Source organism: Podarcis vaucheri (genome assembly GCF_965113315.1).
Source record: "Podarcis vaucheri genome assembly, chromosome: 3".
In the NCBI taxonomy this organism is placed as follows: domain Eukaryota; kingdom Metazoa; phylum Chordata; class Lepidosauria; order Squamata; family Lacertidae; genus Podarcis; species Podarcis vaucheri.
In genome coordinates, this window is record NC_138761.1 from 20,679,809 (window position 1) to 20,707,609 (window position 27,801).

The 27,801-nt window shown below is 43.7% G+C and overlaps 1 protein-coding gene across 3 annotated transcripts; it reads left to right on the top strand.

The window, feature by feature from the left end:
* Positions 1-599: 599 nt before the first annotated feature.
* Positions 600-27,195, top strand: STPG4 (sperm-tail PG-rich repeat containing 4). Of its 3 annotated transcripts, none has more exons than XM_082217956.1 (7): positions 600-845; positions 6,182-6,250; positions 8,703-8,963; positions 9,965-10,029; positions 11,221-11,269; positions 24,027-24,131; positions 26,332-27,195. In XM_082217956.1, exons 1-7 carry the CDS (start codon positions 798-800, stop codon positions 26,446-26,448), a joined length of 714 nt encoding a protein of 237 aa, XP_082074082.1. In that variant the 5' UTR covers positions 600-797; the 3' UTR covers positions 26,449-27,195. The 3 variants fall into 3 exon arrangements, with proteins under 3 accessions (XP_082074082.1, XP_082074083.1, XP_082074081.1); XM_082217955.1 differs by lacking the exon at positions 600-845 and adding an exon at positions 3,599-3,716; XM_082217957.1 differs by lacking the exons at positions 600-845; positions 24,027-24,131 and adding an exon at positions 3,598-3,716.
* The last annotated feature ends 606 nt before the right edge of the window (positions 27,196-27,801 follow it).

A 27,801-nucleotide genomic window follows, 5' to 3' on the forward strand; every position in this document is an offset into this window, starting at 1 on the left:
AGATACTTGCATCATTTCTCAAAGCATAAGCACCGACTGCTGGTCTGTTTCTGGGCTCAATTCAAAGTGCTGGCACAAATGGCTTTGAGTATAAGTATATCAGTGAATGTTTCCTTTCATATGAGGCCTTCCTCCTCAGCATTTATTATCTTCCAATGAGGTTCTGCTTCAAATTATATCACAGGGACACCAGATTAGCCTTTATCAGAAGCATGGCTTTCTGTAGCATCCCCAATGCTATGAACTTTCTTCTGCAGACAAATAAAAATCTTGTTTCCGACAGCCTTTGGTTCCTGTTTTGCCATGCCCTGGCAGTGTCTTATGTATGCTATTTATTTTCTGTGTGTTTTTCGTTCATACAGTCTGTACTTGGTAAAGCTGCCCTGAAGCCTGAATGCTAAAGTGGTCTAAAATATTTTTAGTTCAATCTTCCTCATTCCACTAGTAAATGGGTACAAGCCCAAAACAAGGGTTTTCCCCCCATTCCTGGATGGACAGATTGCATGTGTTTCAAAATCAAAAGCTCCCTCCTGATTGAGAGTTTGTACATTGTGTCATAATGTCCATAGTGACACTTCATTATAACTGCTAGTGAGTGCAAGGAGAGGTACATAGGAAAGCTCTGGCCCTTGCCTCTGTAGTGACTCATTATGAGTCCTCTCGTTTTGATACAGGTGTGGGATAGCATCTGGGGATGGTCAGTGAGGCAAAGCATGGCCACATCTTTACAAGGCAGTTTTCCATGATGTACAGAAGTTCCACTCACTCACCAACCATAACGAAACCTAAAAGTCAAAATGCTTGGTGGCCGTCGCACTAATTTTGCGCAAGAGTCTGAAGACACGGTTTGTTACTCCTTTTCGTTTCCATTAAGCCTTTGACAATGTTCTATGGTGACTGATCACAGTGTGGGCCTCAGTCATATGCGTCATAACTAGGAAATTTCTCCGGCAGCTGAAATTTGGTGCTTGAGGGAGGGAGATTAAGAGATTTTATGCCTTCTCTCACCCCCTGTCCCCCACCATGAAGCAATAGGAATTCTGCATTCTGAAGAGAGACCTCAAGCCCTGCCTCCATGGGAAAGTGGATGTGTAGCGTCATCTTTGTATTACAAAAAGCCCTTAGATTGGGTAAAAGGATATTGGTCATAGCAACAAACAGGGATTCCCCACCTTAAAATACTGGTAATATTTACCTTGGTGGGGAAAGTCTCAATCAGTGCTTATTCACTTAAAGGTTGTCCAGCCAAATCTAGAATAGCAAATGCTCAGTTTGCTTTGCATTTGTTGTCAGGTCTGTTGGGAGTCTAGTTTCTTAGCATTTGTTAGATCTTTTTACGGCAAGCAAGCCCAGTTCAGGTGCATGGCTCCATGTAAAAGAGGTCACACATGATTCCATCACCCCACTGTTGCATGTTGAGAAGACCTGAAGCGAGAATCTTCCCACATTGTTGCTTAAGATGGTTTTGTGCAATGATCACCTGGAGTTCCCATTTTAAGTGTGTTCTGCCTATTACACAAAGACATTTCAGATCTTTTCACACAGTTCTGGTAAAACTGATGGGAACTGTGGTAGCAACCTTTCATGTTCTGAGAACACAGGCAAGGGTCTGTAGTATGCAGTAGTCATGGCAACTGCATATGATTCATCCTGTAACCATGCTGTGTGTGGACTGGTCATCTGGTTGCATTTTCATGGGGCATGACAGCCCTTCAAAGGATGAAATGTACTTGGGTCATGCTTTGAGAGATCATCAGAATAAACCCTTGGAATCTCCTGGAGATGGGAATGCCCTGATTTCCCTGGAAATGCACTTTAATTTTCATACGGTTCATTTATGCTGAAGAGAACAGCTGCATCACAGGGAGATTATTGGCAGGGTGTGTGTGTGCGCAAACGACAAAAGCCTTCCAATGTATCAAATTCTAAAGGCAGCACTTAAGCTCATCTGCTTTTTACAAGCACGAGGTCCCAGGTTCATTCCCCAGGAAGGTCTGGGAATGTCCCTTGTCTAACCCTGCTGGTCATTGTAGAAAACATTTAGCTAGATGGACCCAATGTTCTTGCTCAATATAAGGCTACTTCCATGTTCCTCGACTCCCACAAGCAAACAAAAGGCACACCCAAAGCAAGAGAGCAACTGATCTCGGTGGCTGGGAAACCAACTTGCAACTATGGTCTGGGATCCAAAGAGCTAATTGAAGCACTCAGAGCAGTTGGTGGATATGAGCGATTAGATTTTAATTCTTATTTTGCATTTTAACAGTAAACTACCATGCCGTATTGCAAAAAGCTTTTCAGATTCAGTTTATAAAGCAGTTTGCCATATTCTGTAGTGTTCAAGAAACACAAGTCCACTCTCATTAATTTGATCGCCTGGTACTCCACCTTCAAATCTTGACTATCCTTTATTGCCATCCTTTTATTCAAAATATAGATAAGCACCTTTTTTTTTTTTTTTTTTGCTGGAGGAAGACTGGCTTGTATTCATAGAATCAGGAGTTGGAAGGGACCCCAAGAGTCACCTAGTCTCCTCCCCTGCAATGCAGGAATTAATTCAGGTTACTTTTACGCAGATTAGGCCTGTTGAAATTAATGGCCATGACTAATTTAGGTCTGCTAATTTCAATGGGTCTACTCGGAGTAAACAATTGAAAATGACTAGGTTTTTTTTATAGAATTTTGAAATGGCTCTTTTAAATGTCTTGTTTGCACACATCGCTTTTGTCCAGCCACTGTCGCCTCTAGTCAAAGAGGTCTTGCAAGGTTCTGAAACAACGCAAAAACCTGCACAGCCTCTTCACCAGAAGGTTAAAATCAGGATAACGCTGGGATCACAAGGGACTTCAAAATTGGATTGCTGTAATGCACTCTGTGTGGGGGCTGCTAAAAGCGTTTTTTTTGTTCAGGCATGTAGACGTTTTAATCTGTTTTTAGCTTAACTGTTACTTTAATCTGTTTTTAGCTTTGTCTTTTATTGACGATTTTCATGTTTGCTTTGTTCTTTGTAAACTGCTTAGAGGCTCTATTTACAATCAAACAGTCTATACATTATCTTAAATAAATGTAAATATGTAGTAATTCCTCTCCCCCCCCAAAAAAAAATTTTTTTTGGCAATTAATTGTTAGTGCTTTTCTTTTCTTTTTTGAATATTTTTATTAGGAATTTCAACATAACAATTTATAAAAAACACATCATCCTCATCCCCCCCATTTTTCCCTCCCCCCAAAAGAACCCCCCTCCTACCCCACCCCCAGACTTCCCTCAGCTCCTCTCTCTGGTTTTTCATCAGATGTTATTCTCTGCATATTATAAAATTGTAAAGAACCTTAATTTATCTATCTATATATTACCAAGAAAAAGTTTGTGACTGTTTATTCAAAACCTGCCAAGGAGTCCGGTTCATTTTGTTGTTTCTTTAAGTACTTTGTAAAAGGTTCCCATTCTTCTTTAAAGTCTAATTGTTACTGCTTTTTAACTCTCTTCGATATTTTCTAAGTTCTCTGTTTTGAGCCACTTTCTGTTTCCAGGCTTTATCTCTTCCCATTTCTCCTCTTGCGTGTGAACACTCTAATATAGAGCCCTTGAATTGTGATGTCACAGATACCTTTATAGCTCTGGTGCAAACCAACAGCAGTACTCAGTTTATGTCCAAAAGAAGATGGAAATCCTAGCTCGCAGTAGGGGCGCAAGTAGACTGAGCGGACAGTTTGGGGTAAATCCTATACACTCATCTTTGGATTTATTTGTTTGTTCTTTTATTTGAAGTATTTGTACCCCATCCTCATTCAATGGTCTCTACGTGCCACACAATAACCCCAAGAATAAAAATCAAATATAATAAAATTAATTACAAATCACAAATAAGAGAGCCTGGAACAGCAGAAATAAAATAATCACAATGCACTTAGAATTGCAGTGTTGGAAGGGACCCTGAGGACAATTTAGTCCAGCCCTCTGCAATCCTGCCCACAATCACCCCTGGGCAGCCTTGAACCACCAACCTAGTTAACATCCAGATACACTGACCCATTATGCCACAGAGACTTCGTCCTTCCCCCAAAGCCTGGCTTTTAATAATCATAAAATCTTAGAATTGTATGACCCATGGGTCATCTAGTCCAACTCTCTGCAATGCAAGAACCGCAACTAAAGCATCCATGATAGATCTATAATACCTCCAAGGAAGGAGAAATAACAATCCTATATTTAAAACTGCATAATTAAGCGACAGCAAATATTTTGAAACAATGGATGTAAGCAAAATAAATAAGAACTGCAAAAGCAAGTCATGTGCAAAGCAACAAAACCCATCAAAATTCAAGATGAACATGTGGCAGAATTGCAGTACAGTGGTACCTCGCAAGACGAATGCCTCGCAAGACGAAAAGCTCGCAAGACGAAAGAGTTTTCCGTTTTTTGAGTTGCTTCGCAAGACGAATTTCCCTATGGGCTTGCTTCGCGAGACGAAAACGTCTTGCAAGTTTGTTTCCTTTTTCTTAAAACCGTTAATACTGTACCCAGGGTGCATTGCTTGAAGAGGTGCAGTTGCGACTTGACTTCGAGGAGCAACTCATAGCACGCAGTATGGTAGCCTTTTTTGAGGTTTTTGAATTCCTATGGGAAACCGTGCTTCGCAAGACGAAAAATTCGCAAGACGAAAAAACTCACAGAACGAATTAATTTCGTCCTGCGAGGCACCACTGTATAGAGCTAGAAAATATCTACAAAAACCCCATATATAATACACTGATCAAAATCATTCATGGACACATTCACACACAAAAGTTTGGGGCCATATCCTCTTCCTTCCCCTAACCAGGGCCGGTGCAGCCATTTGGCAGGATGAGGCTGCTGCCTCAGGTGCAGCACCCCACCTGCTCGGCCATCTATTTCAGGCGAGATCTCACATATCTTGCTAGAAATCAATGAGATCTCACCTGAAATCAGTGCTAATGCCGGTGTTGGTGGAGCAGGTGGCAGTAGGGCAGGATGGCACTTCCCATTTTGCCTCATGCAGGGCAAGATGCAGAACATTGGCTATAACCCAACGTAAACACACTATAAACCAGTATAAACCACACAATGATCACACTGTCCTTACACTCACTGCATTACAGCACCCACTCAGTTCTCACTTCAGAGAATTCAGAGCCAGCGTGGTAAGGTTAAGAGCGGAGAGAAGTAAAGGAAAGAGAAGAAAATATAAGAAAAAGAAAATACTTCCGATTCTTTGTTCCATCAGCTTTATAGACTTAAGCAACACCCTTGCTTCAGAATAGTTACCAACTCTTCTGCTTTCCATAAACCAACCTTTTTTCAGTCTTCAAACCCAGATATCACAAGTTTGTTTTCCTTTCTGTGCAAAAAGTCCATAAGGGGTTTCCAATCATTAATAAATGTCACCCATGGTTTTTCTCTACTTAAACACGTCAACTTCTCCATCTCAGCCAAATCCATTAATTTCAATAACCATTCTTCCATAGTCAGTGCTTTTTTCCCTAAAAAAAAATATTTAGGGGTACTCTCATTTTCCTACTCATATTGAAACACTGCTCCTCAGTGAGGCCAAACTTAGATTCACAAAATGTTTAGGGGTATGCGTACCCCCCCCCCGAAAAAAGCACTCTCCATAGTAGATAATAGTGAGTCCTTCCAGCTTTGTGAATATGGCAATCTTGCCGCTGTGTTCTTATATTAAAATAATATTCCACAATCATTTTCTGTTTTTATATTCATTAGTCCCAGCAGGAAGAGTTCTGGCTTCAGTTGAATAATAATCTTCAAAATCTTCTGCATCAATGTGCATATTGGTATCCAATTTTTAAAAAAGCTTTTTTACACATCCAGGAAAGTTACATATGCCATACAGCTTATCCACACCATGAGAGACATGAGTGCACATACTGCCCATGTCCTAGTGCCATAATTCTGGATACACCTCGCTTTGGTTTCTCTCCCTTCCATTGATGGTCCTTGTTTGGAAAGCAACACTATCTATGCACATTGTTGGAACCCCTTGCATCAGGATGTATGTATTTTATTTTTGTGCTTTGTAGCATATGTGAAGATTTAGGGTTTTGTATGTGTTCGTATGTAGGCAACATGTATACAGTACATACATCTATGACCAATGGACAAATGTAAAAAGTTGAACATAAAATCTGGATTTCTTTGAAGGTTGCTGACAAAGACAAGGAGAAAGAAGTTGATTTTGCAAGAGATGCATGGTGGAGGGAATCTCTTAGGGTATGTATAATGTTCATTTAATTGTGCTTAGCTGTGGGTCACCAAGGTGGAAACTGCATGACCTGAGATGATTGTGCAGAGTTTTAGAAGGCGCTCTGCATTTTTCCAGCAATTGCAAGCCCCAGTTCTTAATCGGAGCAGAATTTTGGAATATATTCATTTACCGTGAGCCTTCTGATGTGGAAATCTGATGTGGAAAAGGGCACTCCATCCTTTGCATAATGCACATGGGAACAATGCTAATATAAAGCACACCAACCACCCCTGTAGGGGTATTTTGCACGAATTGACTTGATTCATGTGGATGCATCATTATCTTGTATACTTTGGAAGCGAATTTCAACCTCATTTTTTTTACCCCTTCGGCCACTTCAATCTGTGGAACTGCCACTCTTCCCGGGGCTGCATAATACTTGCTCTGCATTTCTGAGAAATTGACCTTTTAGCATGGCGGCACCTAAGCTTCATAACTCCCTGCCTATTTATATTAGACAGGTTCCCTTCTTTTGAGCGCCTGTAAAAAAAGAAGCATTTTTGTTTAGGCAAGTATTTCAGACATGTAGAATGTTGGCATGCATCTTAATTTTTTTTTAAAGTTTTTCGTGAGTTTAAATTATTTTTAAAATATCTTGATTTGTTGACAGTTTTTTAATCAACAATGAGATTTATTTGTTTTGTAAACTGCTTCGAATCTTTTTTTAAATTAAAAAACCCCATCAAGCAGTAAATACATTTTATCAAGTAGACAACTTTTTAACACTACAAAGTACAACCAGAGCCCTTATTTTATGTAGGGTGAGGGGTGGGGAGTCCATGATGGAACAAACCACCACTTTTTAAATCTTGCCAGCCTTAAAACAACCAGGGTGGAAGGTGTAGGAAGGGTGGGAAGAAAGAGAGGAAGAGAGAGATTTTACTTCCCCTCATCCTCATTTTTGAAATTTCCCCTTTTATCAGTTTCAACTGGAGGAGGAATAACACTGTATGCAATACACTCGCACATCCTCACCACACATTTAAAGCACATTGCTTCCTCCGAAGAATCCTGGGAACTGTCATTTGCACTTTGCAGAACTACAATTCCCAGCACTGTTGGCAAAACTACAGTTCCCAGGTAATTCCCCTCTGTTGGAGGAAAGAGCTGTGTATGCTACACTAACTGTCCTCCCCCTGCCCCACCAACAAGTGGAAAATGCTGTCCCTTCATCAGTGCTGTGGTAAGAGTCAACTGCCATCCCACTTGGCTTCTGCACATGGAAAAGGAGTGGAGGCCATCTTGTTTTTTATCTCAGGCAGCAAAAAGGCTGGCCCTGCCTGGTTCAGACAGTGTGGTATTAAAATAGAGAGGCAGACGAGACATTACTGTAACCGAAGCCAACTGATTTTAATGCGTTTACTCTAACACTGGAACTCCCCTAAAGGTTTTTGGCTGGCATCTTTTAACGGTTAATAACAAAACAAAACAAAACTGCTATTTAACCACAAGGAGAGTATGTGTTTGTGGATCGAGGGCCCCGACCCCGCTATGTGAAATAAATACACAAGGACACGTGATATAAGGTTAATGGGCAAGAAAAGGCCACAACTTTATTGATTACAGCAGTGAAAAGGTATTGGCTTAGGCATTGGATGACTATAGGTGGTGGGTTTATTCAACAGTAGGTGGAGCCTGTTGATGCTCATCCAACTATAGGCTCACCCCCTGATGTCACCGAGGGTCGTGCCATGGCCTCCCGCCAAGCAGGCATCGGACGGAATACACGACCGCCAGATTCCTTTAACGGAATAACCCACGGTGGATAGCATAGGCGATGGCCACCCCTAGCCCTTGACACAGCACAACACATGGATCCAATGCCTAACCTACCCACCAATACCACAAAGTTTGTGACGATTGCTACGAGGTAGGCGAAAAAACCAGAAGGCCTAATGCCTAATGGAAAAATTCCTACCAGGCCCCCCAGCCAACCAGGGCGACCAACCTAAGGTCCATAGCAAGGCCAAAAACCTAGACCCTGAGCTAAATGGGAGTGGAGGGTGGGTGACTCGCTGCGGGTCGACGAGGACTGAGGAGGAGGCGGAGCTGGCACCACAGCATTAAGCTGCTACACACGCCCCCCGGAGGCACCTGGTTGGCTACCTCCGGTGGGCGTGGGCGCCAGCCAGGTAGGAGGGGAGGGGGCTAACGCCCCCTACAAGGGGCGGAGCTCGGTCTCCCGCCCACAACCACTCCCCTCTCTTCCAGGGAGGAGAGTCTTTATGCTTTAAAGAACACCATTTAGAGGGGAAGAGAGGAATGGACACTTGAATGCCGTTCCTTGTCTGCTGCATTGAGCTTCTTAGAGGAAAGGGAGGATAAAACCTACAACCTAGAGCAAATAAGTACGACAAACCCCGAAATCCTCAAGTTAATTGCTAGCTGTGGGTCAGATTTCAAGTTTCTTTCCTTCAGCCCACCCCAATACCAGGCTGCTACCCAGTCCGGGATTTTCTCGAGGATGCTCAGCTGAACCCAGTGAAGCGGACGTACAATTTTAAAGGGGAAGGCCGGAAGAGGATCTCCATCTTCCAGCAGATGACTGACATGACCCTACCAAGCAGCTTCAAATACGTCCCTCCTTCGTTTGTGGAGCTGGCTGAGAAAAAGCGCTTGACATATTCCTTCAGGAGCATCTCGAGGGAGGCGCCCACGACTGCCTCCTATAGAGATAAGGTAAAAGTAAAGAAATGGGCCCATTCATTAAAAAAAATATTTGGGGGGGGGCATTCATTTTAATAACTAAGGAGGGGGGAAACCCAGCCAGATGGGTGGGGTATAATAATTGATCATCTAATGTTTATTGGATGGATTTCCCCCCCTAAATTGATTTTTGAATTCTGAATTTATTGTTATTCATGTTTTATGCTGTATTTTATGCTGTTTTTTGTTACATCAATTAAGTGTTTTAAATTTGTTGTTAGCCACCTTGAGCCTGGTTTTCTGAACCGGGAAGGGTGGGGTGTAAATAAAAATGTATGTATGTATGTATGTATGTATGTAAATTGGGCTGGGAGTGGACAGTGCTTCAGATAGAAGCCTTCCTCAAAGAGAGGACTGTTCTCTGATAGAGGACAGTCTTCTATGTGAAGGCCTATCAAGCAGACAGGGGCGCCAACCAGAAGGAGTTTCCGCCCCCTCAGTATTTGTGTGTAGGGGGTTAAGTCCCCTCCCTCAATATTGAGAGGGCTGCCCCCCCCCCCCCCGCAGCCTGCCACCGCCGGGTGAGCATTTGTGTGCGCAGAAGGGTGCATGACGTCATTGTGTGTGATGTCACACGTGCGTGTGATGTCATGTGGGGAGAAAGTTGGCACCCCTGCAAGCAGAACACATGACCCCACCACATGAACCTGCCCAATAATCAAGCTCTGCGAAGAGAGAAGAAGCAGGGCCTTCTGGATTGTGGCACCTTCTCTCAGAAATCATCTGAAGGCAACCCTCTTCACAGCTTTCAGAACAAAGATAATGTTATAATTTGAACGTTGACTTGTGAGCTGCTGAAACTTTATTTGCTACTATTTTATAATCCGTAGAGAAAGCTTTACCCTGTCAGATTTGTTAGCTGCCTCCTGAATCTTTGTGATGAGGAATTGTGGAAACAACTATTTTAAATAGTATATAATAAAATAAAACTTGGGTTACTGACATTTGTATTGTGTACACTTGATTCCCCGCAGGATATAAACACTGACCCCGGGCAGTACGATCTTTTCCCTCCTCCTGTGCCCACTTTTCCAACCAAGTGAGTACACAGTCTTTGCTAATCTCGTTTCTCCCTCCCGCTCCTGCCCCACCCTGTACAGATTATTTTTGCCTGCTTTATTTTAAAGCCTTCATTTTGCCTCATTTCCAAGCGGCGGCAAATCCCATGGCTTGAGGACAAAGGGCGATTCATGCCACCAACTCAGATAGACTCCTGCTGATTTCCATAAGCAGGCTTCAATTAAAAAGATGGTTTGTTTTCAAGAAAGCACCTCGCTTTGAGGGCTGACCTCCATTTGCACTGAGAGCATGACACATGGTGGGGGCGGGCGGGCTGCATGCTTCTGAAGACCAGTTGCTGAAAACCAAAGGAGGGAAGAGGGCTTGAGTCCTGTTTCTGGGCATCTGATTGGCCACTGTGAGAACAGGATGCTGAACTACATCAGGGATCAGCAAACCTTTTCAGCAGGGGGCCGGTCCACTGTCCCTCAGACCTTGTGAGAGGCTGGACTATATTTTTTTTTGGGGGGGGGTGAACGAATTCCTATGCCCCACAAATAACCCAGAGATGCATTTTAAATAAAAGGACACATTCTACTCACGTGAAAACACCAGGCAGGCCCCACAAGTAACCCAGAGATGCATTTTAAATAAAAGGACACATTCTACTCATGTAAAAACATGCTGATTCCCAGACCATCCGCGGGCCGGATTGAGAAGGCGATTGGGCTGCATCCGGCCTCCGGGCCTTAGTTTGCCTACCCATGAACTAGACTGACCTCTGGACTGGTCTGCCAGGATCTCCTTAAGTTCTTGTCCAAAGAATCAGACACTAGTGCATTATTTTTATTTGAATTTATTAGTTTGGTTGTTAGTTGCTACACACACAAACAAAATCTCCAAATGACCAAGGCTGCGTACATGCCGTGCATTCAAAGCAACCCCTACCCCAGCAAATCCTGGGAACTGTAGTTTGGGGAGGGTGCAAAGGCACTATTAAATAAGCAAAACACCTAAACCCACGGTCCAATTTAAAACAACACAATTGAAATAGGTGTGTTTCCTGCACATTCTTTAAGCTTTGCATATTGTCTGCTAAGTTGCATGCTGACTTTTGATCAGATACATTTCTAAGCTAAAAGAAAAATGGGACTGGGGACCATTTCTGAAGTTGAGGACTTCTCAAAAGAACTTAAAACACATTCTCTCTCTCCCCCCCCCCCCAATGCAGGAATTATATGTTTCGATCTGCAGTCCAACGGCTTAACACTTTTGGTCCGGTAAGTACTCTGCTGATTGAGGACTTGTTAGGTTTGCAAGGAAGAAGAAAGTAAATGCGCACTTACAAATAGATGCTAATATGTAAGATTCACACCTGCTAATGAAGCAAGGAAGCCAAGGCATTTCATCATGGACCTGAATATTCCCTGAAAATTGTGATTGGCTGTGAGTGCTGGGAATTCTAGTTGTAATCCCAACTCTCTCTCAGAAAGCTACACTTCTCACCCTCCCTTGGTTTGGAGCTGTGACAGTTAAACAGACTTGAAACTAGTGTAAATTTGGGATGGCTCTGTGGGTTAAACCACAGAGCCTAGGGCTTGCTGATCAGAAGGTCGGTGGTTCGAATCCCCACAATGTGGTGAGCTCCCGTTCTTCGGTCCCTTCTCCTGCCAACCTAGCAGTTCGAAAGCACGTCAAAGTGCAAGTAGATAAATAGGTACCACTCCAGCAGGAAGGTAAACGGTGTTTCCTTCCGCTGCTCTGGTTCACCAGAAGCCCCTTAGTCATGCTGGCCACACGAACCGGAAGCTGTACATCGGCTCCCTCAGCCAGTAAAGTGAGATGAGTGCTGCAACCCCAGAGTCATCCACGACTGGACCTAATGGTCAGGGGTCCCTTTACCTTTACCTAAACTTTTTGGGGGCTTGAGCCTTATTGAGCCAGGGTCAACCCTCTGGAGGCTTCGTGCCAAAGTGGGCTAAAATGTAAAAGGGAGTGTGGCCAATTTATTATTATTCTTATTATAAAATATACTTTTTGGGAGGAGGGCATACACTGGAGACTTTCTGAAATGATTCCTAAGGCTGAAATCCTGTACACTCTTACCTTGGAGTAAGTTCCATTAAATTTAACAGAACTTCCTTTTGAGTAGACAGGGTTAGAAATGCAGAATTTCTGCACTGGAAAAAAACTCCACACGTTGTTTAATTATTGTATTTCAATCGCATAAGGTGTGAAGGGGTGGGGGTGTTATCCAACATGGCAACTTGATGCTCGCTTACATCTGTTGATGGCTCCAGGAACAGCTTTCTTCACTAAGGTAGCAGGGTACAGAATCTCACCGTGGGCCTTGCATGGATGAAGTGTGACATAAGGGGGAAAGGGAGTGGTGAGCTTGGGGGCATGAGTCATGATGATTCACATGCATGCATTCCTGGTGCCCTTTGAGTCACAAATGAGCCAGCTCCAATGTTATCACTCTGCACCCATAAAGAGATGTTCCCATGGGACTTGCAGGCAGCCTCCCTTGCACAACGGAGGATGGGTCTGTTGCAAAGAGGCTGCTGCTGCTACTTTAGGAATGTTGAGCCTGAGCAAGTTTGCCAAGTGGTAGTAACTTCGCATGCTGAGCACATAACCACTTGGTAAGAAGACTACCCTTTCCTGTCTTGGTTTGGAAATCCAGGCGAAATATTGAGATTCTACTCACTGCTTGGCAAGACCATACTGATAATATGGGTGGCGCTGTGGTCTAAACCACTGAGCCTCTTGGGCTTGCTGATCAGAAGGTTGGCAGTTCAAATTATTATGACCGGGTGAGCTCCCGTTGCTCTGTCCCAGCTCCTGCCAACCTAGCAGTTCGAAAGCACGCGAGTGCAAGTAGATAAATAAGTACCACTACGGCGGGAAGGTAAATGGCATTTCCATGCACTCTGGTTTCTGTCACGGTGTTCCATTGCAGCAGAAGCGATTTAGTCATGCTGGCCACATGACCCGGAAAGCTGTCTGCAGACAAATGCTGGCTCCCCCGGCCTGAAAGCGAGATGAGCGCTGCAACCCCATAGTCGCCTTTGACTGGACTTAACTGTCCAGGGGTCCATTACCTTACCTTTACTGATGACCAGCTTTACCTAGTCATTGAGATGCATGCTGTGATAATCATGGCAAGGAGTTGTCTATAGTCAACTCATTTTTAGACTCTGTTATGGGACAACCTGAACATTCAAGGGAGATGTGTGGTCAGAAACGAGCTTTTGAAAACCTAACCCAGATGTCTGGGCAGCTATGAGCATGTGAAGAATGCCTAACAGGAACCTAAAGTTTATAGCACTAGAGTTCAAGAAACACTTTCCGCACAGTCGCTTGACCACAACTCAGCATGTCTTTAAATAGAGTTACGGCTGGCATTGTTGGACTGAATATTGTTACTGCTTTGCTGCCAATGCAGAAATAAAAGTTTGGGCTCCTAGTATTTATACTAGGCATCGTGAAGTCAGAGGCTTCATACTGCCGCCAAGAGCAAACACTGATGTTCTATGCTCCTATTCTCTTCTGCATTGTAAAGTAATTTGAGGACAGGGTGTCCCTCATGTAGACTAATTTACTAAACCAGGCCCAATCCCAGTTCAAGCATTGCTCTCTTAAGGGCCTGCTCTCCTAAGGGCTGTCTGTTCCTTTATATTGCCATACCCTCCAACATTTCTCTGATGAAAACAGGGACATCCTAAAGAAAACTGGGACATTCCAGGAACCCGTACGGCTTCTATAAATCTGGGTGCTGTACTTGGAAAACAGGGACACTTGGAGGGTCTGTATTTCTTCAGGGAAAGATCTCCTTTCCTATGGGCTCAGATGCGCAGCTCGTTTCCACCAGAGGCTATGCATTCAGTATCATGAGCCCAATGTTGTAGAACTCGCTCCCAGTTGATATTCGACAGACTCTCTCCATGTCAAACTTTTCAAAGAACTTTCAGGCGGCATAGTAAGGAAGTTTTCTGTTGTTACGATTCATTTTAATTGATCTTATCCATTGTGTGCGTTTAAATTTTTGTGTCAAAATAAAAAAATTCCTTCCAGTAGCACCTTAAAGACCAACTAAGTTAGTTCTTGGTATGAGCTTTCGTGTGCATGCACACTTCTTCAGATACATTGAAACTGGATTCTTATCCCATTATACATGACTAAGCCATTTCTCACCTTCTCACCCCTTGCCTTTTCCTGTAAGACCTATTACAGTCGTTAAGAGTCGTCAACAGGCTCATCTCAGCTATCTGCCAATCTCCCATTCCCACCACCCTTCTGAGTAATACCCCTCCCCACCTTCTCACTATATAGAAGGATCTGGCAACTTCTGTTTCAGTATATCTGAAGAAGTGTGCATGCACACGAAAGCACATACCAAGAACTAACTTAGTTGGTCTTTAAGGTGCTACTGGAAGGAATTTTTTTGACTATGGCAGACCAACACGGCTACCTATCTGTAACTAAATTTTTTTTTTGTGTACACTGCTTAGAAGCTTCAGAAATTAAGAGGTTCATAAATAGCTTAAATAAATAAAACCAGACCATCACAGAGTCCGTATATTGGGTAGCCTGTGCTGGCAAACACCAAATACTTGTTACATCCCCACAAAATAATGCTGGAAGAATGCTGGAGAGGGAAGAACAAGAGAATCCCTATTAGAAGTTCTGGCCTTCGGAAGAACTTATGCATTCCACTTGCAAGGTATGTACGGTCACACCTTTCCCATTTGATGGATGTGTTGACTGTGATTGTCCAGATATAGTCAGGAAGAACAAGCGCACGTCCGTTATTGATGCATCTGTGCCTTCGGTTAATAAAAACCCAGAATTCAGGAGCTGAGGCTGCGAGGAAGTATCAAGATCTTGTCATCAATATTAAGCAAGTGTATCAGCTGGAGAGCGTATGAGTCACCCCATCATAATCTTGATAAATGGCTTGATCCCGAAAGCGTTGAAAAGGTAGCGTCGACCGTATGAAACTCCCCAAAAGATGAATCAGTCATGTCCTCGAAGCTGTCACTTGAACACCGGCAGAATTATCCAGAAGACCTTGAACATCGCCAACGCTGGAGCCTATGTGTGCTTTTCATGTCTCCCCCACAAAACATTCTTGCACCTAAATGTAGAATTTGCACCAAGGGGACGTTTATGTCATGATCTGTGAGGCAGATATTATTGTATAAACCGCTTTGGAAAAGTACCGCAGGAAAAGTGGAGTGCAAATATTAAATCAAAAGTAAACTCAACATTCAAATTAATTGTATCTTTAGACACTTGTCCTTCTTCACACAAGCCTGGTTGTGGAAAATGCTAGCTTTTTAAAGAATTTGCAACGTATTTTTTGTTTTATTTTGTAAGGATGGTTGAAGACATGAAAGGAGATATGTGTTATTTGGTTATTGTGCTTAGCTCATGGAGCACAATTTGAGAAGCCCATGTTCTAAAACATAGGCACTAACCCTTTGGGGCTGAGGACACCTCAGTCCCCCTGAAGTATGTGGGGACATGCCTGAGCCCCAACCCCCAATCTTGTGGAACTGGGCCAGGGTGCCGGAGGGCCCTGCCAGGCCTTGCGGCCTTCTCCCAATGCGCGTGATGTCACACGTGTGTGTTGCACATGTGATGTCGCACACACATGATGGGCTGCCCCCCAATGTTGGGTGGAACTTGGCACCTCTGTTCTAAAGGAATCATAGTTCAATAGCAAAACATGTAGCTTACATGCAGAGGGTTGCTTGATACAGTCTCTGGTATCTCTGCTTTCCTCCACCCCAAAGATACCAGAGGATATGGGAAACCTCTGCCTAAGACCATAGAGTGCCGCTGCCAAAGGAGACCACACAGGCTAGATGGAAAAATAATTTGACATGCTACTACAGGCAGCTTTCTGTATTCCAGCTTTCTCAAGGTCTCATATGCTATGTTAGGGGTGTTTATTTAGGGTTCAGGGCCTTCTCGGTAGTGGCACCCGCCCTGTGGAACGCCCTCCCACCAGATGTCAAAGAGAAAAACAACTACCAGCATTTTAGAAGACATCTGAAGGCAGCCCTGTTTAGGGAAGCTTTTAATGTTTAATAGGTTATTGTATTTTAATATTCTATTGGAAGCCGCCAAGAGTGGCTGGGGAAACCCAGCCAGATGGGTGGGGTATAAATAAACAACAACAACAACAACAACAACAATAATAATTCCCCAGTGATGGTGAACACATCTTGTTCCTTGTGCACATCTGTTTAAATTGGGGTGAGGAATCTGTGGACCTCCGGAGATCATTAGACTCCCAGTCCTATCTGCCCCAGCCAGCATCCGTAATGGTCAGGGATGTCGGAAATTGTAGTTCAGCAACATCAGGAGGTCCATGGGTTGCCCAGCCCTGATAAAAATGCACACATTGGAACAGAAACGCACAATGAAATTGGCATTTCACACATTCCATCTACTACTTTGTTGTTGACATCAGTCTATCTCAAGAGACTGTTGAGTGCGTGTCCGGGGATGAAGTCAAATCACTTTTCCCAGTAGTGATGTATGGAAGTGAGAGCTGGACCATAAAGAAGGCTGATCGCCGAAGAATTGATGCTTTTGAATTATGGTGCTGGAGGAGACTCTGGAGAGTCCCATGGACTGCAAGAAGATCAAACCTATCCATTCTTAAGGAAATCAGCCCTGAGTGCTCACTAGAAGGACAGATCGTGAAGCCGAGGCTCCAATACTTTGGCCTCCTCATGAGAAGAGAAGACTCCCTGGAAAAGACCCTGATGTTGGGGAAGATGGAGGGCACAAGGAGAAGGGGACAACAGAGGATGAGATGGTTGGACAGTGTTCTTGAAGCTACCAGCATGAGTTTGACCAAACTGTGGAAGGCAGTGGAAGACAGGAATGCCTGGCATGCTCCAGTCCATGGGGTCACGAAGAGTCAGACACGACTAAATGACTAAATAACAACAACAACAAGGAGCACCAAGATAACCTCCCCTGGATGCAAGCCTGGGCAGTGTATATAGAGGCCCTGGGCTGCCCAGACGACAAGACCCGCCCCACTCTCGGCCTTGCTGATGTGGTCCAAAGGAAAGCAGAGCAATACATTTGGCACCAGGCGCCATCTGATCATCCGGATTTGTGTAGGGTTTACTCCTTAGCCGTTTCTGCTCCCTTGATGTGCAGAACGGCTGGTTACGCAGCCTTCCAAAGAGGACTCCCTCTTCTTCTGGTACAGAAACAATCATCGGATCATCACTAGTCCCTATTTTTCTTTGGAAATGTTTCAGCTGGTGGAACACACTGTGCTATGAAGCCAGGGGGCAGGGGGAGCGTTACAGCTTCTTAACACCTAACACATTTAGTGAACAGAGGTGACAGTTTGTGGCTGTGATTCATGCCTGACTTACATAGAGAAAAAGTGCCGCGCTCAAATTAGCCACCAAATCGGTATAGTATAAAAGGAGAACAGTCGACCTGTTGTCGAGCAATCCAGACAAGCTGCGGAAAGGAGAAGGCCGCAGTGAGACAAAGGTCCAGATTTACTGGCTTCCTCCTTTGTAACAGGTGAAACTTTTAAGGAGGCTGATATGATAGCCTTTACCAGGAATTGACAGTCTTTACCAGGAATGAGGAACCTCAGCCCTGGGGTCCAGATGTGGCCCTCTAATTCTCTCTAGTGATCCTTAGGACTCTCCCTAGGCACACTGCCTCTTCCCTGGCAAGACCTCCCACTGGCTCTGCTACATGCCACCTATGAGTGGTGTTTTTGCCTGGCTGGAATGTGCCCATGAGCTCTGATAATGCCACTTGCTTGTCTAGATGAAGATATGTGAGTGTACAAACACACAATGGTACAGAATTTCTCCTCCCACTTTTGCCTTAGGCCCTGCCCAGTGGCTGGCATGTGGCCTTGAAGGGTTGTCCAGGAGGAGATGCAGCCCTCAGACTGACAAAGATTCCCCAATCGTGGTCCACCCAGCATGTTGCAAAATTCAGTTTTTGTTGGCACAGAATGTGGGTGTGCTAAGTGCAGTGTAGTCACAAACCTGCTTCAGGTTCTGTTGAAGTCCACGTCCAGCACATCAGCCACTCATGGCAAATTGCTTTATAGCCTGATGCTTTCAGCAGGTTTGCCTGGGAGTGAGGTCAGAGGCAGACCATAGGTTGTCGCCCCCCACCCAGAGAGCAGACGTTGGTCAGAAAGGTTGTTGACATCTGTCTGTCTTGGTAGACAATGGAGGAATGAGCCTTTGAGGGTGAAGTCAAACTTTGGAAGTTTGCAATGCCTGCTGTAGCTGTAGAGACTGATGCAGGAGAGACATGTTTTGTTGCAACTGAAGCAGATGAAGGCGTCTGGTTGTGCTGCTATAGGTGCACCACAACATAGGCGCTCTTCCAGTTGAAATGTAATTGGTAAGGGTTCATGCAGTTTTGAAAAATGGCGAAACCTGTTCATGCAGAGACCAACAGTGCAGTTGTGGGGGGTATTTTTTTCAGCCTGAGGGAAGCGTTTTCTTCTGGGTGACCTCCCAGGAGCCAGCGGTGGGTGAAGCAACAGAAGTGACTTTTACCTTTATACAGAAGGCTGGCTTCTACACATGCTCACATCCCTCTCTTCCTCCACCCAGGCCAGCAGTGTGCATTATAACAATTCAAGGGCTCTCCTGGTCCTTGGAGATCATGGGGGATGGGGAGCTGCCCTTTGCAGGAGGAGGAGACACCCCAGCTTCTTCACTAGCCTGACTCACCTCTGCCTCTTGGCCCTCCTCCTCTCCAGCCTCCGCTTCTGCCTCTGATTCTGGACTGCTCTCTGCTCACTAAACCCTGTTGCCTCTTCAGCTTCCGACACCTCTTCCTTCCAGTCCGCTCCCTCTTCTCCCTCGGGCCACTCATCATTGTCCCACCACCAATCCCCAGGCTCTGAGTCTTCATCCCTTGGGGGTTCCCCAGCTGGTACCTCCCACCATTCCTCTGCGTCCAGCCAGCCCATGGCATTGTGTGTGTGTGTGTGTGTGTGTGTTGATGTTGGCAAGGATTCTCCCTGCCAAATAAGCCTGGCATTTTTTTTCATCAGTGTTGTGTACTGAGTTGAATAGGATCCTAAATGCAGCAGTCTGATTGGTCCTAGAACAATAGGATCCAAAATGCAGCAGTTTGATTGGTCTGCAGGAACCACCCAATCCAGCTCCGGATGGAAGTGAATCCGCAACCTGATTGGCCCACAGGAGAATTCTGGAATTAACCAATCACGTGTAGCCTATTGTGTAAAAAATGTATATAAAGCAGATACTTTGGGGAAACTTCCATTCCTCCTCCCACTATGAGCTGAATAAAGAGCATGAAATCCACTCTCGACTCTGAGTATATTTCAATCAGCTCTACAGCGCCATCCGCAGAACTGATTCAATGTCTATTTCGCCCTCTTGTCTTTCGGAAAGTTATGCCTACGTGTCTTTTTTTCTTTTGAAGAAATAAAGCGACCCAGCTCTGCTGTTTTTCTTTGGGCTTAAAGAACCTCTGCTCCTTCCAAATACCGTGGCTAATTTTCAGATGCCAGCCATGCCAAATCCTTGATCAAACACAGAGCGGGATTTTGACTTAAAAGAGCACACTTCTCCTGTCCCCCTGATCAGATTAGCGCTTTTGAAGTCCTACAATGGAGGATCCTGGGGAAAGGGGAAATCCTTGCCAGGGCTGATCAGCATTTCTTTTGTGAAAACAGAGCAAAGGATTGTGTGCAACTTGAATTCTCTTGAGGTTGTGCTTTGGCTTTTAAATAGATGTTAACCTTTTATTTGAAAATCCTTGAGGATCTCATTAATGTCCCGATGCCAGGTGGCCTTCCGTGATAGAAGAGACATTTTGTGTAAACAACAGCTCCTTAAATGAGTTATTGATACAGCTGCTGTCCAATATTTTGCAACAAATGAGCTGTAACCGACATCTTAACATTTGCAGCAGCAATCGCCAAAACGTGTGCTTTGCAGGTGATGGTCTGCACTGCCTATTATTTGGGGGGTGGGACATGGGACACGACAAGACAGTAGAGGACAGAGGACCTTCATGAAGGGTCTTTTGAGGGACATATGTGCAATGCACTTCATTGCACATTGTTACCATATGTGCAACATTCACCCTGGTTTATTACCCTGGTAAGTAAACAGACAGTCACAGTTTCCTGTTACAGGTGTAACAGGAAACTATGGCTTAAAGTAGGGATGGAGATCTGGGGCTCTTCAGATGTTTCTGGACCACAGCTTCCGTCATCAATGACCACTGGCCATACTGTCTACAAGCCAACTATGTCTGGAAGACCCCAGCTTCCCATCCCCTTGTTTAAAGAGATGAGGATTTAAGTGCTGAAGCTGGTCCACAGAGGGAAAGGCAATGTATGGGGCCCAGTGCTCACTCTCAACTTATTTAGCTGTTAGTTCAAGCTTTCCAAACTCTTCATATTGGTGACACACTTTTTAGACATGCATCATTCCGCGGCACAGTTATTCAGTTTTACTAGCAAACCAGAGGTTGAACTAACTCCTTTCCAGTCCCAGGAGGACCGCAGGAAGCGTTCACATGACACACCTACACACTGCAGACAACACACTAATGTGTCATGATCCACAGTTTGGAAACTGTTATTAAGTCAGTAATGTTATGCCTAAACTGCCCAATGTAAGGGCCAGTTCAGATGTAACAACCATATCTATGGTTTAATTGTTATGAGCATGATGAACCGCCAGGGTTGCACATTGCCTCCTCCACTCAGGTGGAGAGGTCATTAAAGGAATCCAGTTGTGGTTTGCCACAAACCACTGTTTACTGTTTAGTCTGAATACAGCAACCCTTGATTTATTGTTCTCAAACAAGGATCTGAAACCAGGATCAAGTCATGGTTATGACCAGACTGTTAATGGTTTTTTAATATAAAGAATAGGGAAGCATAAATGTATCAAAACCGGAAAGAAGAAACCTTCGTCTAGTCCCAGAAGGAGGCCTGTCCACCTGCCTGTTTCAGTTGCTATGGAATGACTCATCTCTCATCATCATCATGCTTAACTTTTCCCAAGCGGTCATCCGCTTTCCGTTTATTAAGATTTCTTTCCGTTAAAACCATGAAGCAAATTTTTGCTTGGCAAAATACCCAGGGAATGGAATTTTCCAGGCCTAGCAGATTTTTTGCCAAGTTCAGGGGTGAGAGGTAAGGCATCTCAGCACGGGGGGAAGGGGGGGAGACTAAGGGCCAGTGACCTGTTGGCTTGCCCTGTCTTGCTGTCTAGGTTCTAACTGTTTATGGGCGACTCTTCTCCCTTCCTTGCTTTTAAAGTGGACTTGAGCCAGACAACCCTTCAAATAGCGAAAATCCTCTGTAAAGTAGGACACTCTCATCCTACACTCTAAAGTTACGCATGCTAGCTTGTCCTCAGGGGAATTGTATTCCCATGAAGTTGGAGGGCATCAGAATGGGGAAGTCTGGTCTACAGGCTGTCACAAAGCATTTCCTTAAAAGTGACTGTTCTTCTCAAATGCTGTTGTTTTTTAATGTCCCTACTATGTTGTGTCCAGGTGCATGGGTGCAGTCAGGATTTATTTGGGGTGGGCAGGCTTCATGTATTTTATACTGTATTTTAATATTTTGTTGAAAGCCGCCCAGAGTGGCTGGGGAAGCCAGATGGGCGGGGTAATAATAATAATAATAATAATAATGTGGGGGAGGACCTCAGTTAGTTAAGTATTTTTATTGATTTACTTGTTGGGGGAGGGGCAGCCCCCCCCAGCTATGCCTATGTCCAGGTGAAATTTTCAGAAATCTGTACAAAGCCCTTAAACCTCTCTCTCCTCTGGACAAAATAAATTGCTACAGAAGAAAGGATTGGGGGGGACGGGGACAAAACAAAACACCAAATACACACAAGAGAGGTTGCCATTTCAAATGTGTTAAAAAAGCATCATTTTTATGCTCTAAGGAACATGACAGATGCTAACACATGAACACGAGAGGCGGGGAATAGACAGGCGTTAACTTATCTACTGAACATAAATAGATTTTATTTTTCTTGGCTTTATAACAATAATATGAAAGTGTTGCTTGACGCGTTGGTGCCACTTGTGTCTGCGAGGGATCGAAAATAGATGGACGGGCGTAAAGGGTTTTGTTGTGAAGCAATGAGACAGCCCCGTGATCTGTGTCAGTTGTTCATATATTAAAAGGTTTGCTTGTTTCTCTTTCCAAGATGAGGCTGATATCCCGTAATTACTTCAGGGGCATGTGAACCTGTCAGAAACCATCAGCGTTGCTCAGATCTTCTGTGGCAAAAAATGAAATGTTATTTCTGGCTTTCTCAGAACACAATGAAAGGACGGGAATAGTTTGTTCTGTGCCAGTGGCTCGTAAACTGTGTTCGGAAGGTGAACCCTGGGGTTTTCCTAGGATCTTAGCAAGGATTCTCGATGAGACAATTACTAATGGCCGACCTTGGAAGACAGCTTGCCCAATATTGCAAATGTTTACCAGGTGTTACTAACCTCAAAGTTGGATTGCTTAAAGATGCTCTATATGGGGTCTCCCTTGGGCTTACTCCGGAAGCAATGGTGGTACTTTCTCTAATTTTATGTTATGTCATGCTCCCCATGGCAGCCATTTTATGCCAATCCATGCCCCTATGGTAGCCATTTTGTAACTGGCACCCTCTGCACACTCTCAAAATTCAAAATGGGCCCCCAGTCCAAGAAGGTTGGTGACCCCTGGCTTCCAGACTGAAATGTGACAATATCATCATCATCATCATCATTAAAATTTCTATACTATTCCTTAAGAGAGGACCTTTTCTGTGTTGGCTTCCCAATTGTGAAATGCTCTCCCCAGAGAGGCTCACTGGTGCCATCATTATGTCTTTAGGTGCCAGGCAAAAACATTCCCCTTACCCAGGCCTATAGCTATTAAATAATCTGTGGAAGTTATTATGATGACTATTTTAGTATTAGGCTGTCTGTCAGTAAGCTTTTTATTATGTTTAAGCACTGATGTTCTGTGATGTGTTTTTAATGTTATACACTGCCCTGGGATCTTTTGATAAAGGGAAGTATATAAGTTGAAATAATAATAATAATAATAATAATAATAATAATAATAATAATAAACAAATGGAGGATCACAGCACAAAAATACATAACATTGTAATGCACAAAAACAATATGGCCAGTTTTAAAGGTCATTTAATGTTTATTTTATAAATTTTTATTAGTTTTTATTAAGTATTACAAGAAAATAAAAAGAAAAAAGAAATAGAAACAGAAATCAATACATAACACTGTAAACACATTTATCTATGTATTTTCCAAAATGCAGACTAGAAAAGAAGAAAGACGAAAGATAAAAGAAAAGAAAAAAGAGAAAAAATACTTTTCATAATCAATAATACCAAATCCATACTTCAAACATTACAATATATAAATCCTAGTTAAAATATTATAAAAGACTTCCACCACATTCACCACACGTCTCTAAGTTATCTAGTTCACCTTTACATCTGTTCTTCAGTCACTTCCTTTCCTTAAGTTCTTTCATAGTCCATCAAATCTTTGTGTTCTCTATATTCTTCACAAGGTTAGTCTAAGCACAGAAACAATGGGAATGCTTAAATGAATATTTACACAAGCAGGGCTCAAACAGGATAGTTTGGTTGTACTTAGGCCATATAATGTTTAATTAGCCAAAAGCCTGGGAGATGGTGAATATTTTCTCCTGGCACCTAAAGATATGCAGTGAAGGCACCAGGCGAGTCTCCCTGGGGAGAGCATTCCACAAACAGGGAGCCTCTGCAGAAAAGGCCCGTTCTCCTGTTGCCATCTTCCAGACCTCTGGCAGAGAAAGCGCATGAAGCAGGTTCTCAGGTGCTGATCTCAGGATCCAGGTCGGTTCATATGGGAAGAGGCGGTCCTTGAGGCATTGCGGTCCAATTAATGGTATTAATGATCCCGTCTATGCATATGTGAACATCTCTGAAATAAACCATAAGCATTATTATGTTGTAGAAAGAAGGCCCAGGCCCGGGTACATATAACATAAAAGAAGTCTTGCCTACGCCTATTCGGTCATGCTTCCTGTCCAAAGTACCACGGTTGCTGCCATCCCATTCTGTGAGTATGATTTTCTTTACTGACCAAGAATTAATTCAGTTATAAAATGCAAACTTCAGAATACAAAATGGATTCAGCATGTAATCTCGCAGCATCTTAACACAGATTGTTTTAATAGCTTGCCTTGTTGAAATTACGGTTAATAGAAAAAATATATATTCTAAAATGATAATGACTTGCCAGACCTGTTTTGATATAAACAGAGGATTTGCCATGAAGAAAACCCCACCTTAATATAATGAATTTGCCCTTTTTATCTCGTCCCTTAACAGGGTACATTATATTTTCCAATCATTATTGCCTCTTTCATATTCCAGCTTGATTACAATTAGTGCGCCAATTGTGTTTATGCTTGCACTCCATCATCAAAACAAAAATAAGATTGCCAACCAATAATCAGAACGGGTCATATACAAACAATTACACTTTTAAAAAGCATATCAGGATAGAACATAGACATGTTGTCAAAACCTAAATCGCTAATTAGTATATACTTCTATGCAACTTTGGAATAAAATGAGGTGTTACATTTCTCTTTGCTTAACGAAACCTTGAGTTCTGGCTTGTGAGTTGAAAATATGCTCATCTAAAGAGTTAGAGCTTGGCCCCTTGTATTGACCATTTGTCTTTGCCAAGATCAGAAGAAGCAGCTTGAGACTTTTCAGCTATATAGCTGCAAATAAAACGTTTTAAGTGTGTTTTAAGTGCAATATACAATGTGACACTAGATGGCAATGGTGAGCCTTATGGAAAATTCAATGTATTATTATTATTATTTTTTAAAGCATTTCAGAACGGTTTTTATATGTGTGTAGATTCCACCTCTATTCTCTGAGCAGAAATGAAAGTTGTATCTGGATTGGATAGGTGGGGATTCAGGTGTCTCAGCTGCCCCAACACTTGTTTTGAGTCAATTTACCATTGCTTGTGCCTATTAGGCAGGGAGATCTGTTGTACCACATTTTGTATTACCTGGCTCAGAAATTTGAAATGTGAGAACTCATAAAGCTCTTGCTCAACCATGAGGCAAGCGTTACATCCCTAAAAGTTTTTCTCTGCCTCAGATTTTCACCTGAACCAGAGAAGAATGTCAAATTCTCGCCCCGTTTGCTTCTGAACCCATTTTCACTCCCCCCATATGTCCACTTACCTCTCTTGCTGTTCCAGGGATAGCAGTGTTGGGAGGAAGGGGTGGACAGTATTTCTCTTTCTCTCCTCCTCTTCTTCTTCTGCTTTCTTTCTCTCCAACATCAGGCATGTTGCTACCACCGTTACCCTGATGCCAGTAGCCCTGGGAAATGCAATTTCCCTAGTGTGCCTCACATTTGTAAGCAGTTGTGTGGGAGGGAAAGGAGATAGTTTTGGAGGGATGGGGGGTGAGCAGGTGAGCAGATGATAAAGACGAAGGAGGGAATTTGCTCCTCCTAAGGAGGAGGGTGGGTGAAGGCTTAAGAGAACCCCTTTGTGCTTTCGGGTGATTACTTGGGTTCAGAATAAACTGAGCTATTTTTCCAAGTGTGGGAGGGAATATTTCTGTGTGGTTCCTCCTCCCAGTCCTGTTCTCAGCCTGATGTGAGGTATTTATCACTAGCTCAGAGAGGTAGAGAGATAAACATACACACACAGAGAGAGAGCGCACACATATTATGAAGACATGGGATTTAAAAATAGGTTAGCAGAGAATGGGTTAAAAATAAAATACAGGCTTAAAATGGTAACCAAAAATGTTATCACTTAGTTAACACACTGATGTGGCAATCTTGTGCATGCTGGCTCCAGTGTTTTACTTTATGCAAGCCTACCTCGGTTTAAGGGATGCGGGTGGCGCTGTGGTCTAAACCGCAGAGCCTAGGGCTTGTCGATCGGAAGGTCACGAATCCCCGCGACGGGGTGAGCTCCCATTGTTCAGTCCCTGCTCCTGCCCACCTAGCAGTTCAAAAGCACGTCAAAGTGCAAATAGATAAATAGGTACTGCTCCAGTGGGAAGGTAAATGGCGTTTCCGTGTGCTGCTCTGCACTGTTTTGGCTTAGTCATGCTGGCCACATGACCCGGAAGCTGTCCCTCAGACAATAAAGTGAGATGAGTGCCGCAACCCCAGAGTTGTCAGCGACTGGACTTAACGATCAGGGGTCCCTTTACCTTTACCTTTTACCTCGGTTTAATCTAATAATTGCCTTGTTTCTTACTCTTTCCATACAGAAAGTTCCTGGCCCAGGGAGTTACTGGCCTACAAACCAGTCTCCAAAACAACCAAGAACCATTGAGAGTCTGGGAAGGGAGCACACTATCTTCTTCAGCAATACTCCAGAGCTTTAGAAAACAAGAGTGGTGCAGTACACGAAATTCAGGGGCACTGATTCTGAAAGACCGCTCCTTCTTCTACCTCATCCATATCCCATTCCTCACCAGGACCGATCGGCCCACTTTTATTCCTTTGGCTTTCAGTGGGCCACAGTGCCAACACCATGATGCGATTTTGTGCACTGGGTTCCCTGCCTCCATTTCCTCCCTGGCCCTTTCCTCGCATCCTAAGATTCTTCATTGTTCCTGCTGTTTGACGTGGCTCAGTCGTGTTCCTCCACCACTCAGTGCGCTTCTTTCTGTTAGCAAGGAAACTGAGCGATGGGAATAAATCCTGACCCCAGAGTCCTTGTGAGCTGCTGGTTGGGCTGAAGCCAGGTTCCTCTGCTGGCTCGAGGGCACCAATTCTCCTGCACGCCTCTCTGGATTCGGTAGAGCTTAACCCGAACTAGATACAAAGAGCGTTTGATCAAGGACAGCCTCTGCTGAATGCAAGATCTGCAGTGGAAAGAAGAAGAAAAAAGAACACAGATTGCTGAATGATTTGAGGGGGCTCAGCCATCACAGCCTTTCCCTGAGGTAGAAGGAAAAAAGACTCTGTTGCTGATCTTTTTATATTCCACAGATTTCTGTGTCCTCACCCCACCCCACCCCACGTATTTCCAGTCAGTCAGAGCATTGTCTATCACTCAGAAGCATCCCCACCCCCAGTAATGGTACTGAAGTCAGTGGAGCCACTCTGGAATAAATGGCTTTCGGAAATTGGTGCTGTTCTCTTTGCAAGGTTTCAAAGGGTGGTGTAGCCCTGGATCCATCTGCTAGCAGAACAAACTTCTACTCATGTAGTAGGGTTTCCATTTCTACTCCTCATCCTTGGGTCCCATAGGTGGTGGGGTGGGTAGAAGGTGGGATTGCTGGAACCGTGTGGACATCAGGAGATGCAGTGGGGAAGAAGCAGTGGAAATTCTACCCTCCTTCCCCCAATAGGAACCACTGCTGAATCTCATTCCTTACTGCAAACAGAAGAAGCCTTATAGTAATCATACAATTTTTGTCAATAAAATATTGGAAAGTGGGGTGTGTGTGTGCTATAATGGAAGACTGGCTTACAAAGCAGTCCTAAGTTTATTCAGAAGAAGGGAAGTCCTGCAGAGTTTAATGGAGCTTCTTATTTTATTTATCAATGTTTATATATTGCTTAGTTAAAAAAAAAATCTAATGGGTTTACCAAAAATGGTATAAAATATTCATTTAAAAGCATGATACCGACATATGTTAAAAACCATAGAATTAAATTATAGAATGCATTCTTATAATTAAAAAAAGGAAAGAATGCCATACTATGTACACACAGGGATTAAAGCGAAA

What these genes read in the sequence shown, in the direction of transcription:
- STPG4 (XM_082217955.1), top strand. Translation starts at nt 3,663, where the DNA reads ATGGAAATCCTAGCTCGCAGTAGGGGCGCAAGTAGACTGAGCGGACAG. An exon ending in CTGCCTCCTATAGAGATAAG is followed by an intron (nt 8,964 to 9,964) that starts GTAAAAGTAAAG and finishes GATTCCCCGCAG; the next exon opens with GATATAAACACTGACCCCGG. An exon ending in GTGCCCACTTTTCCAACCAA is followed by an intron (nt 10,030 to 11,220) that starts GTGAGTACACAG and finishes CCCCCAATGCAG; the next exon opens with GAATTATATGTTTCGATCTG.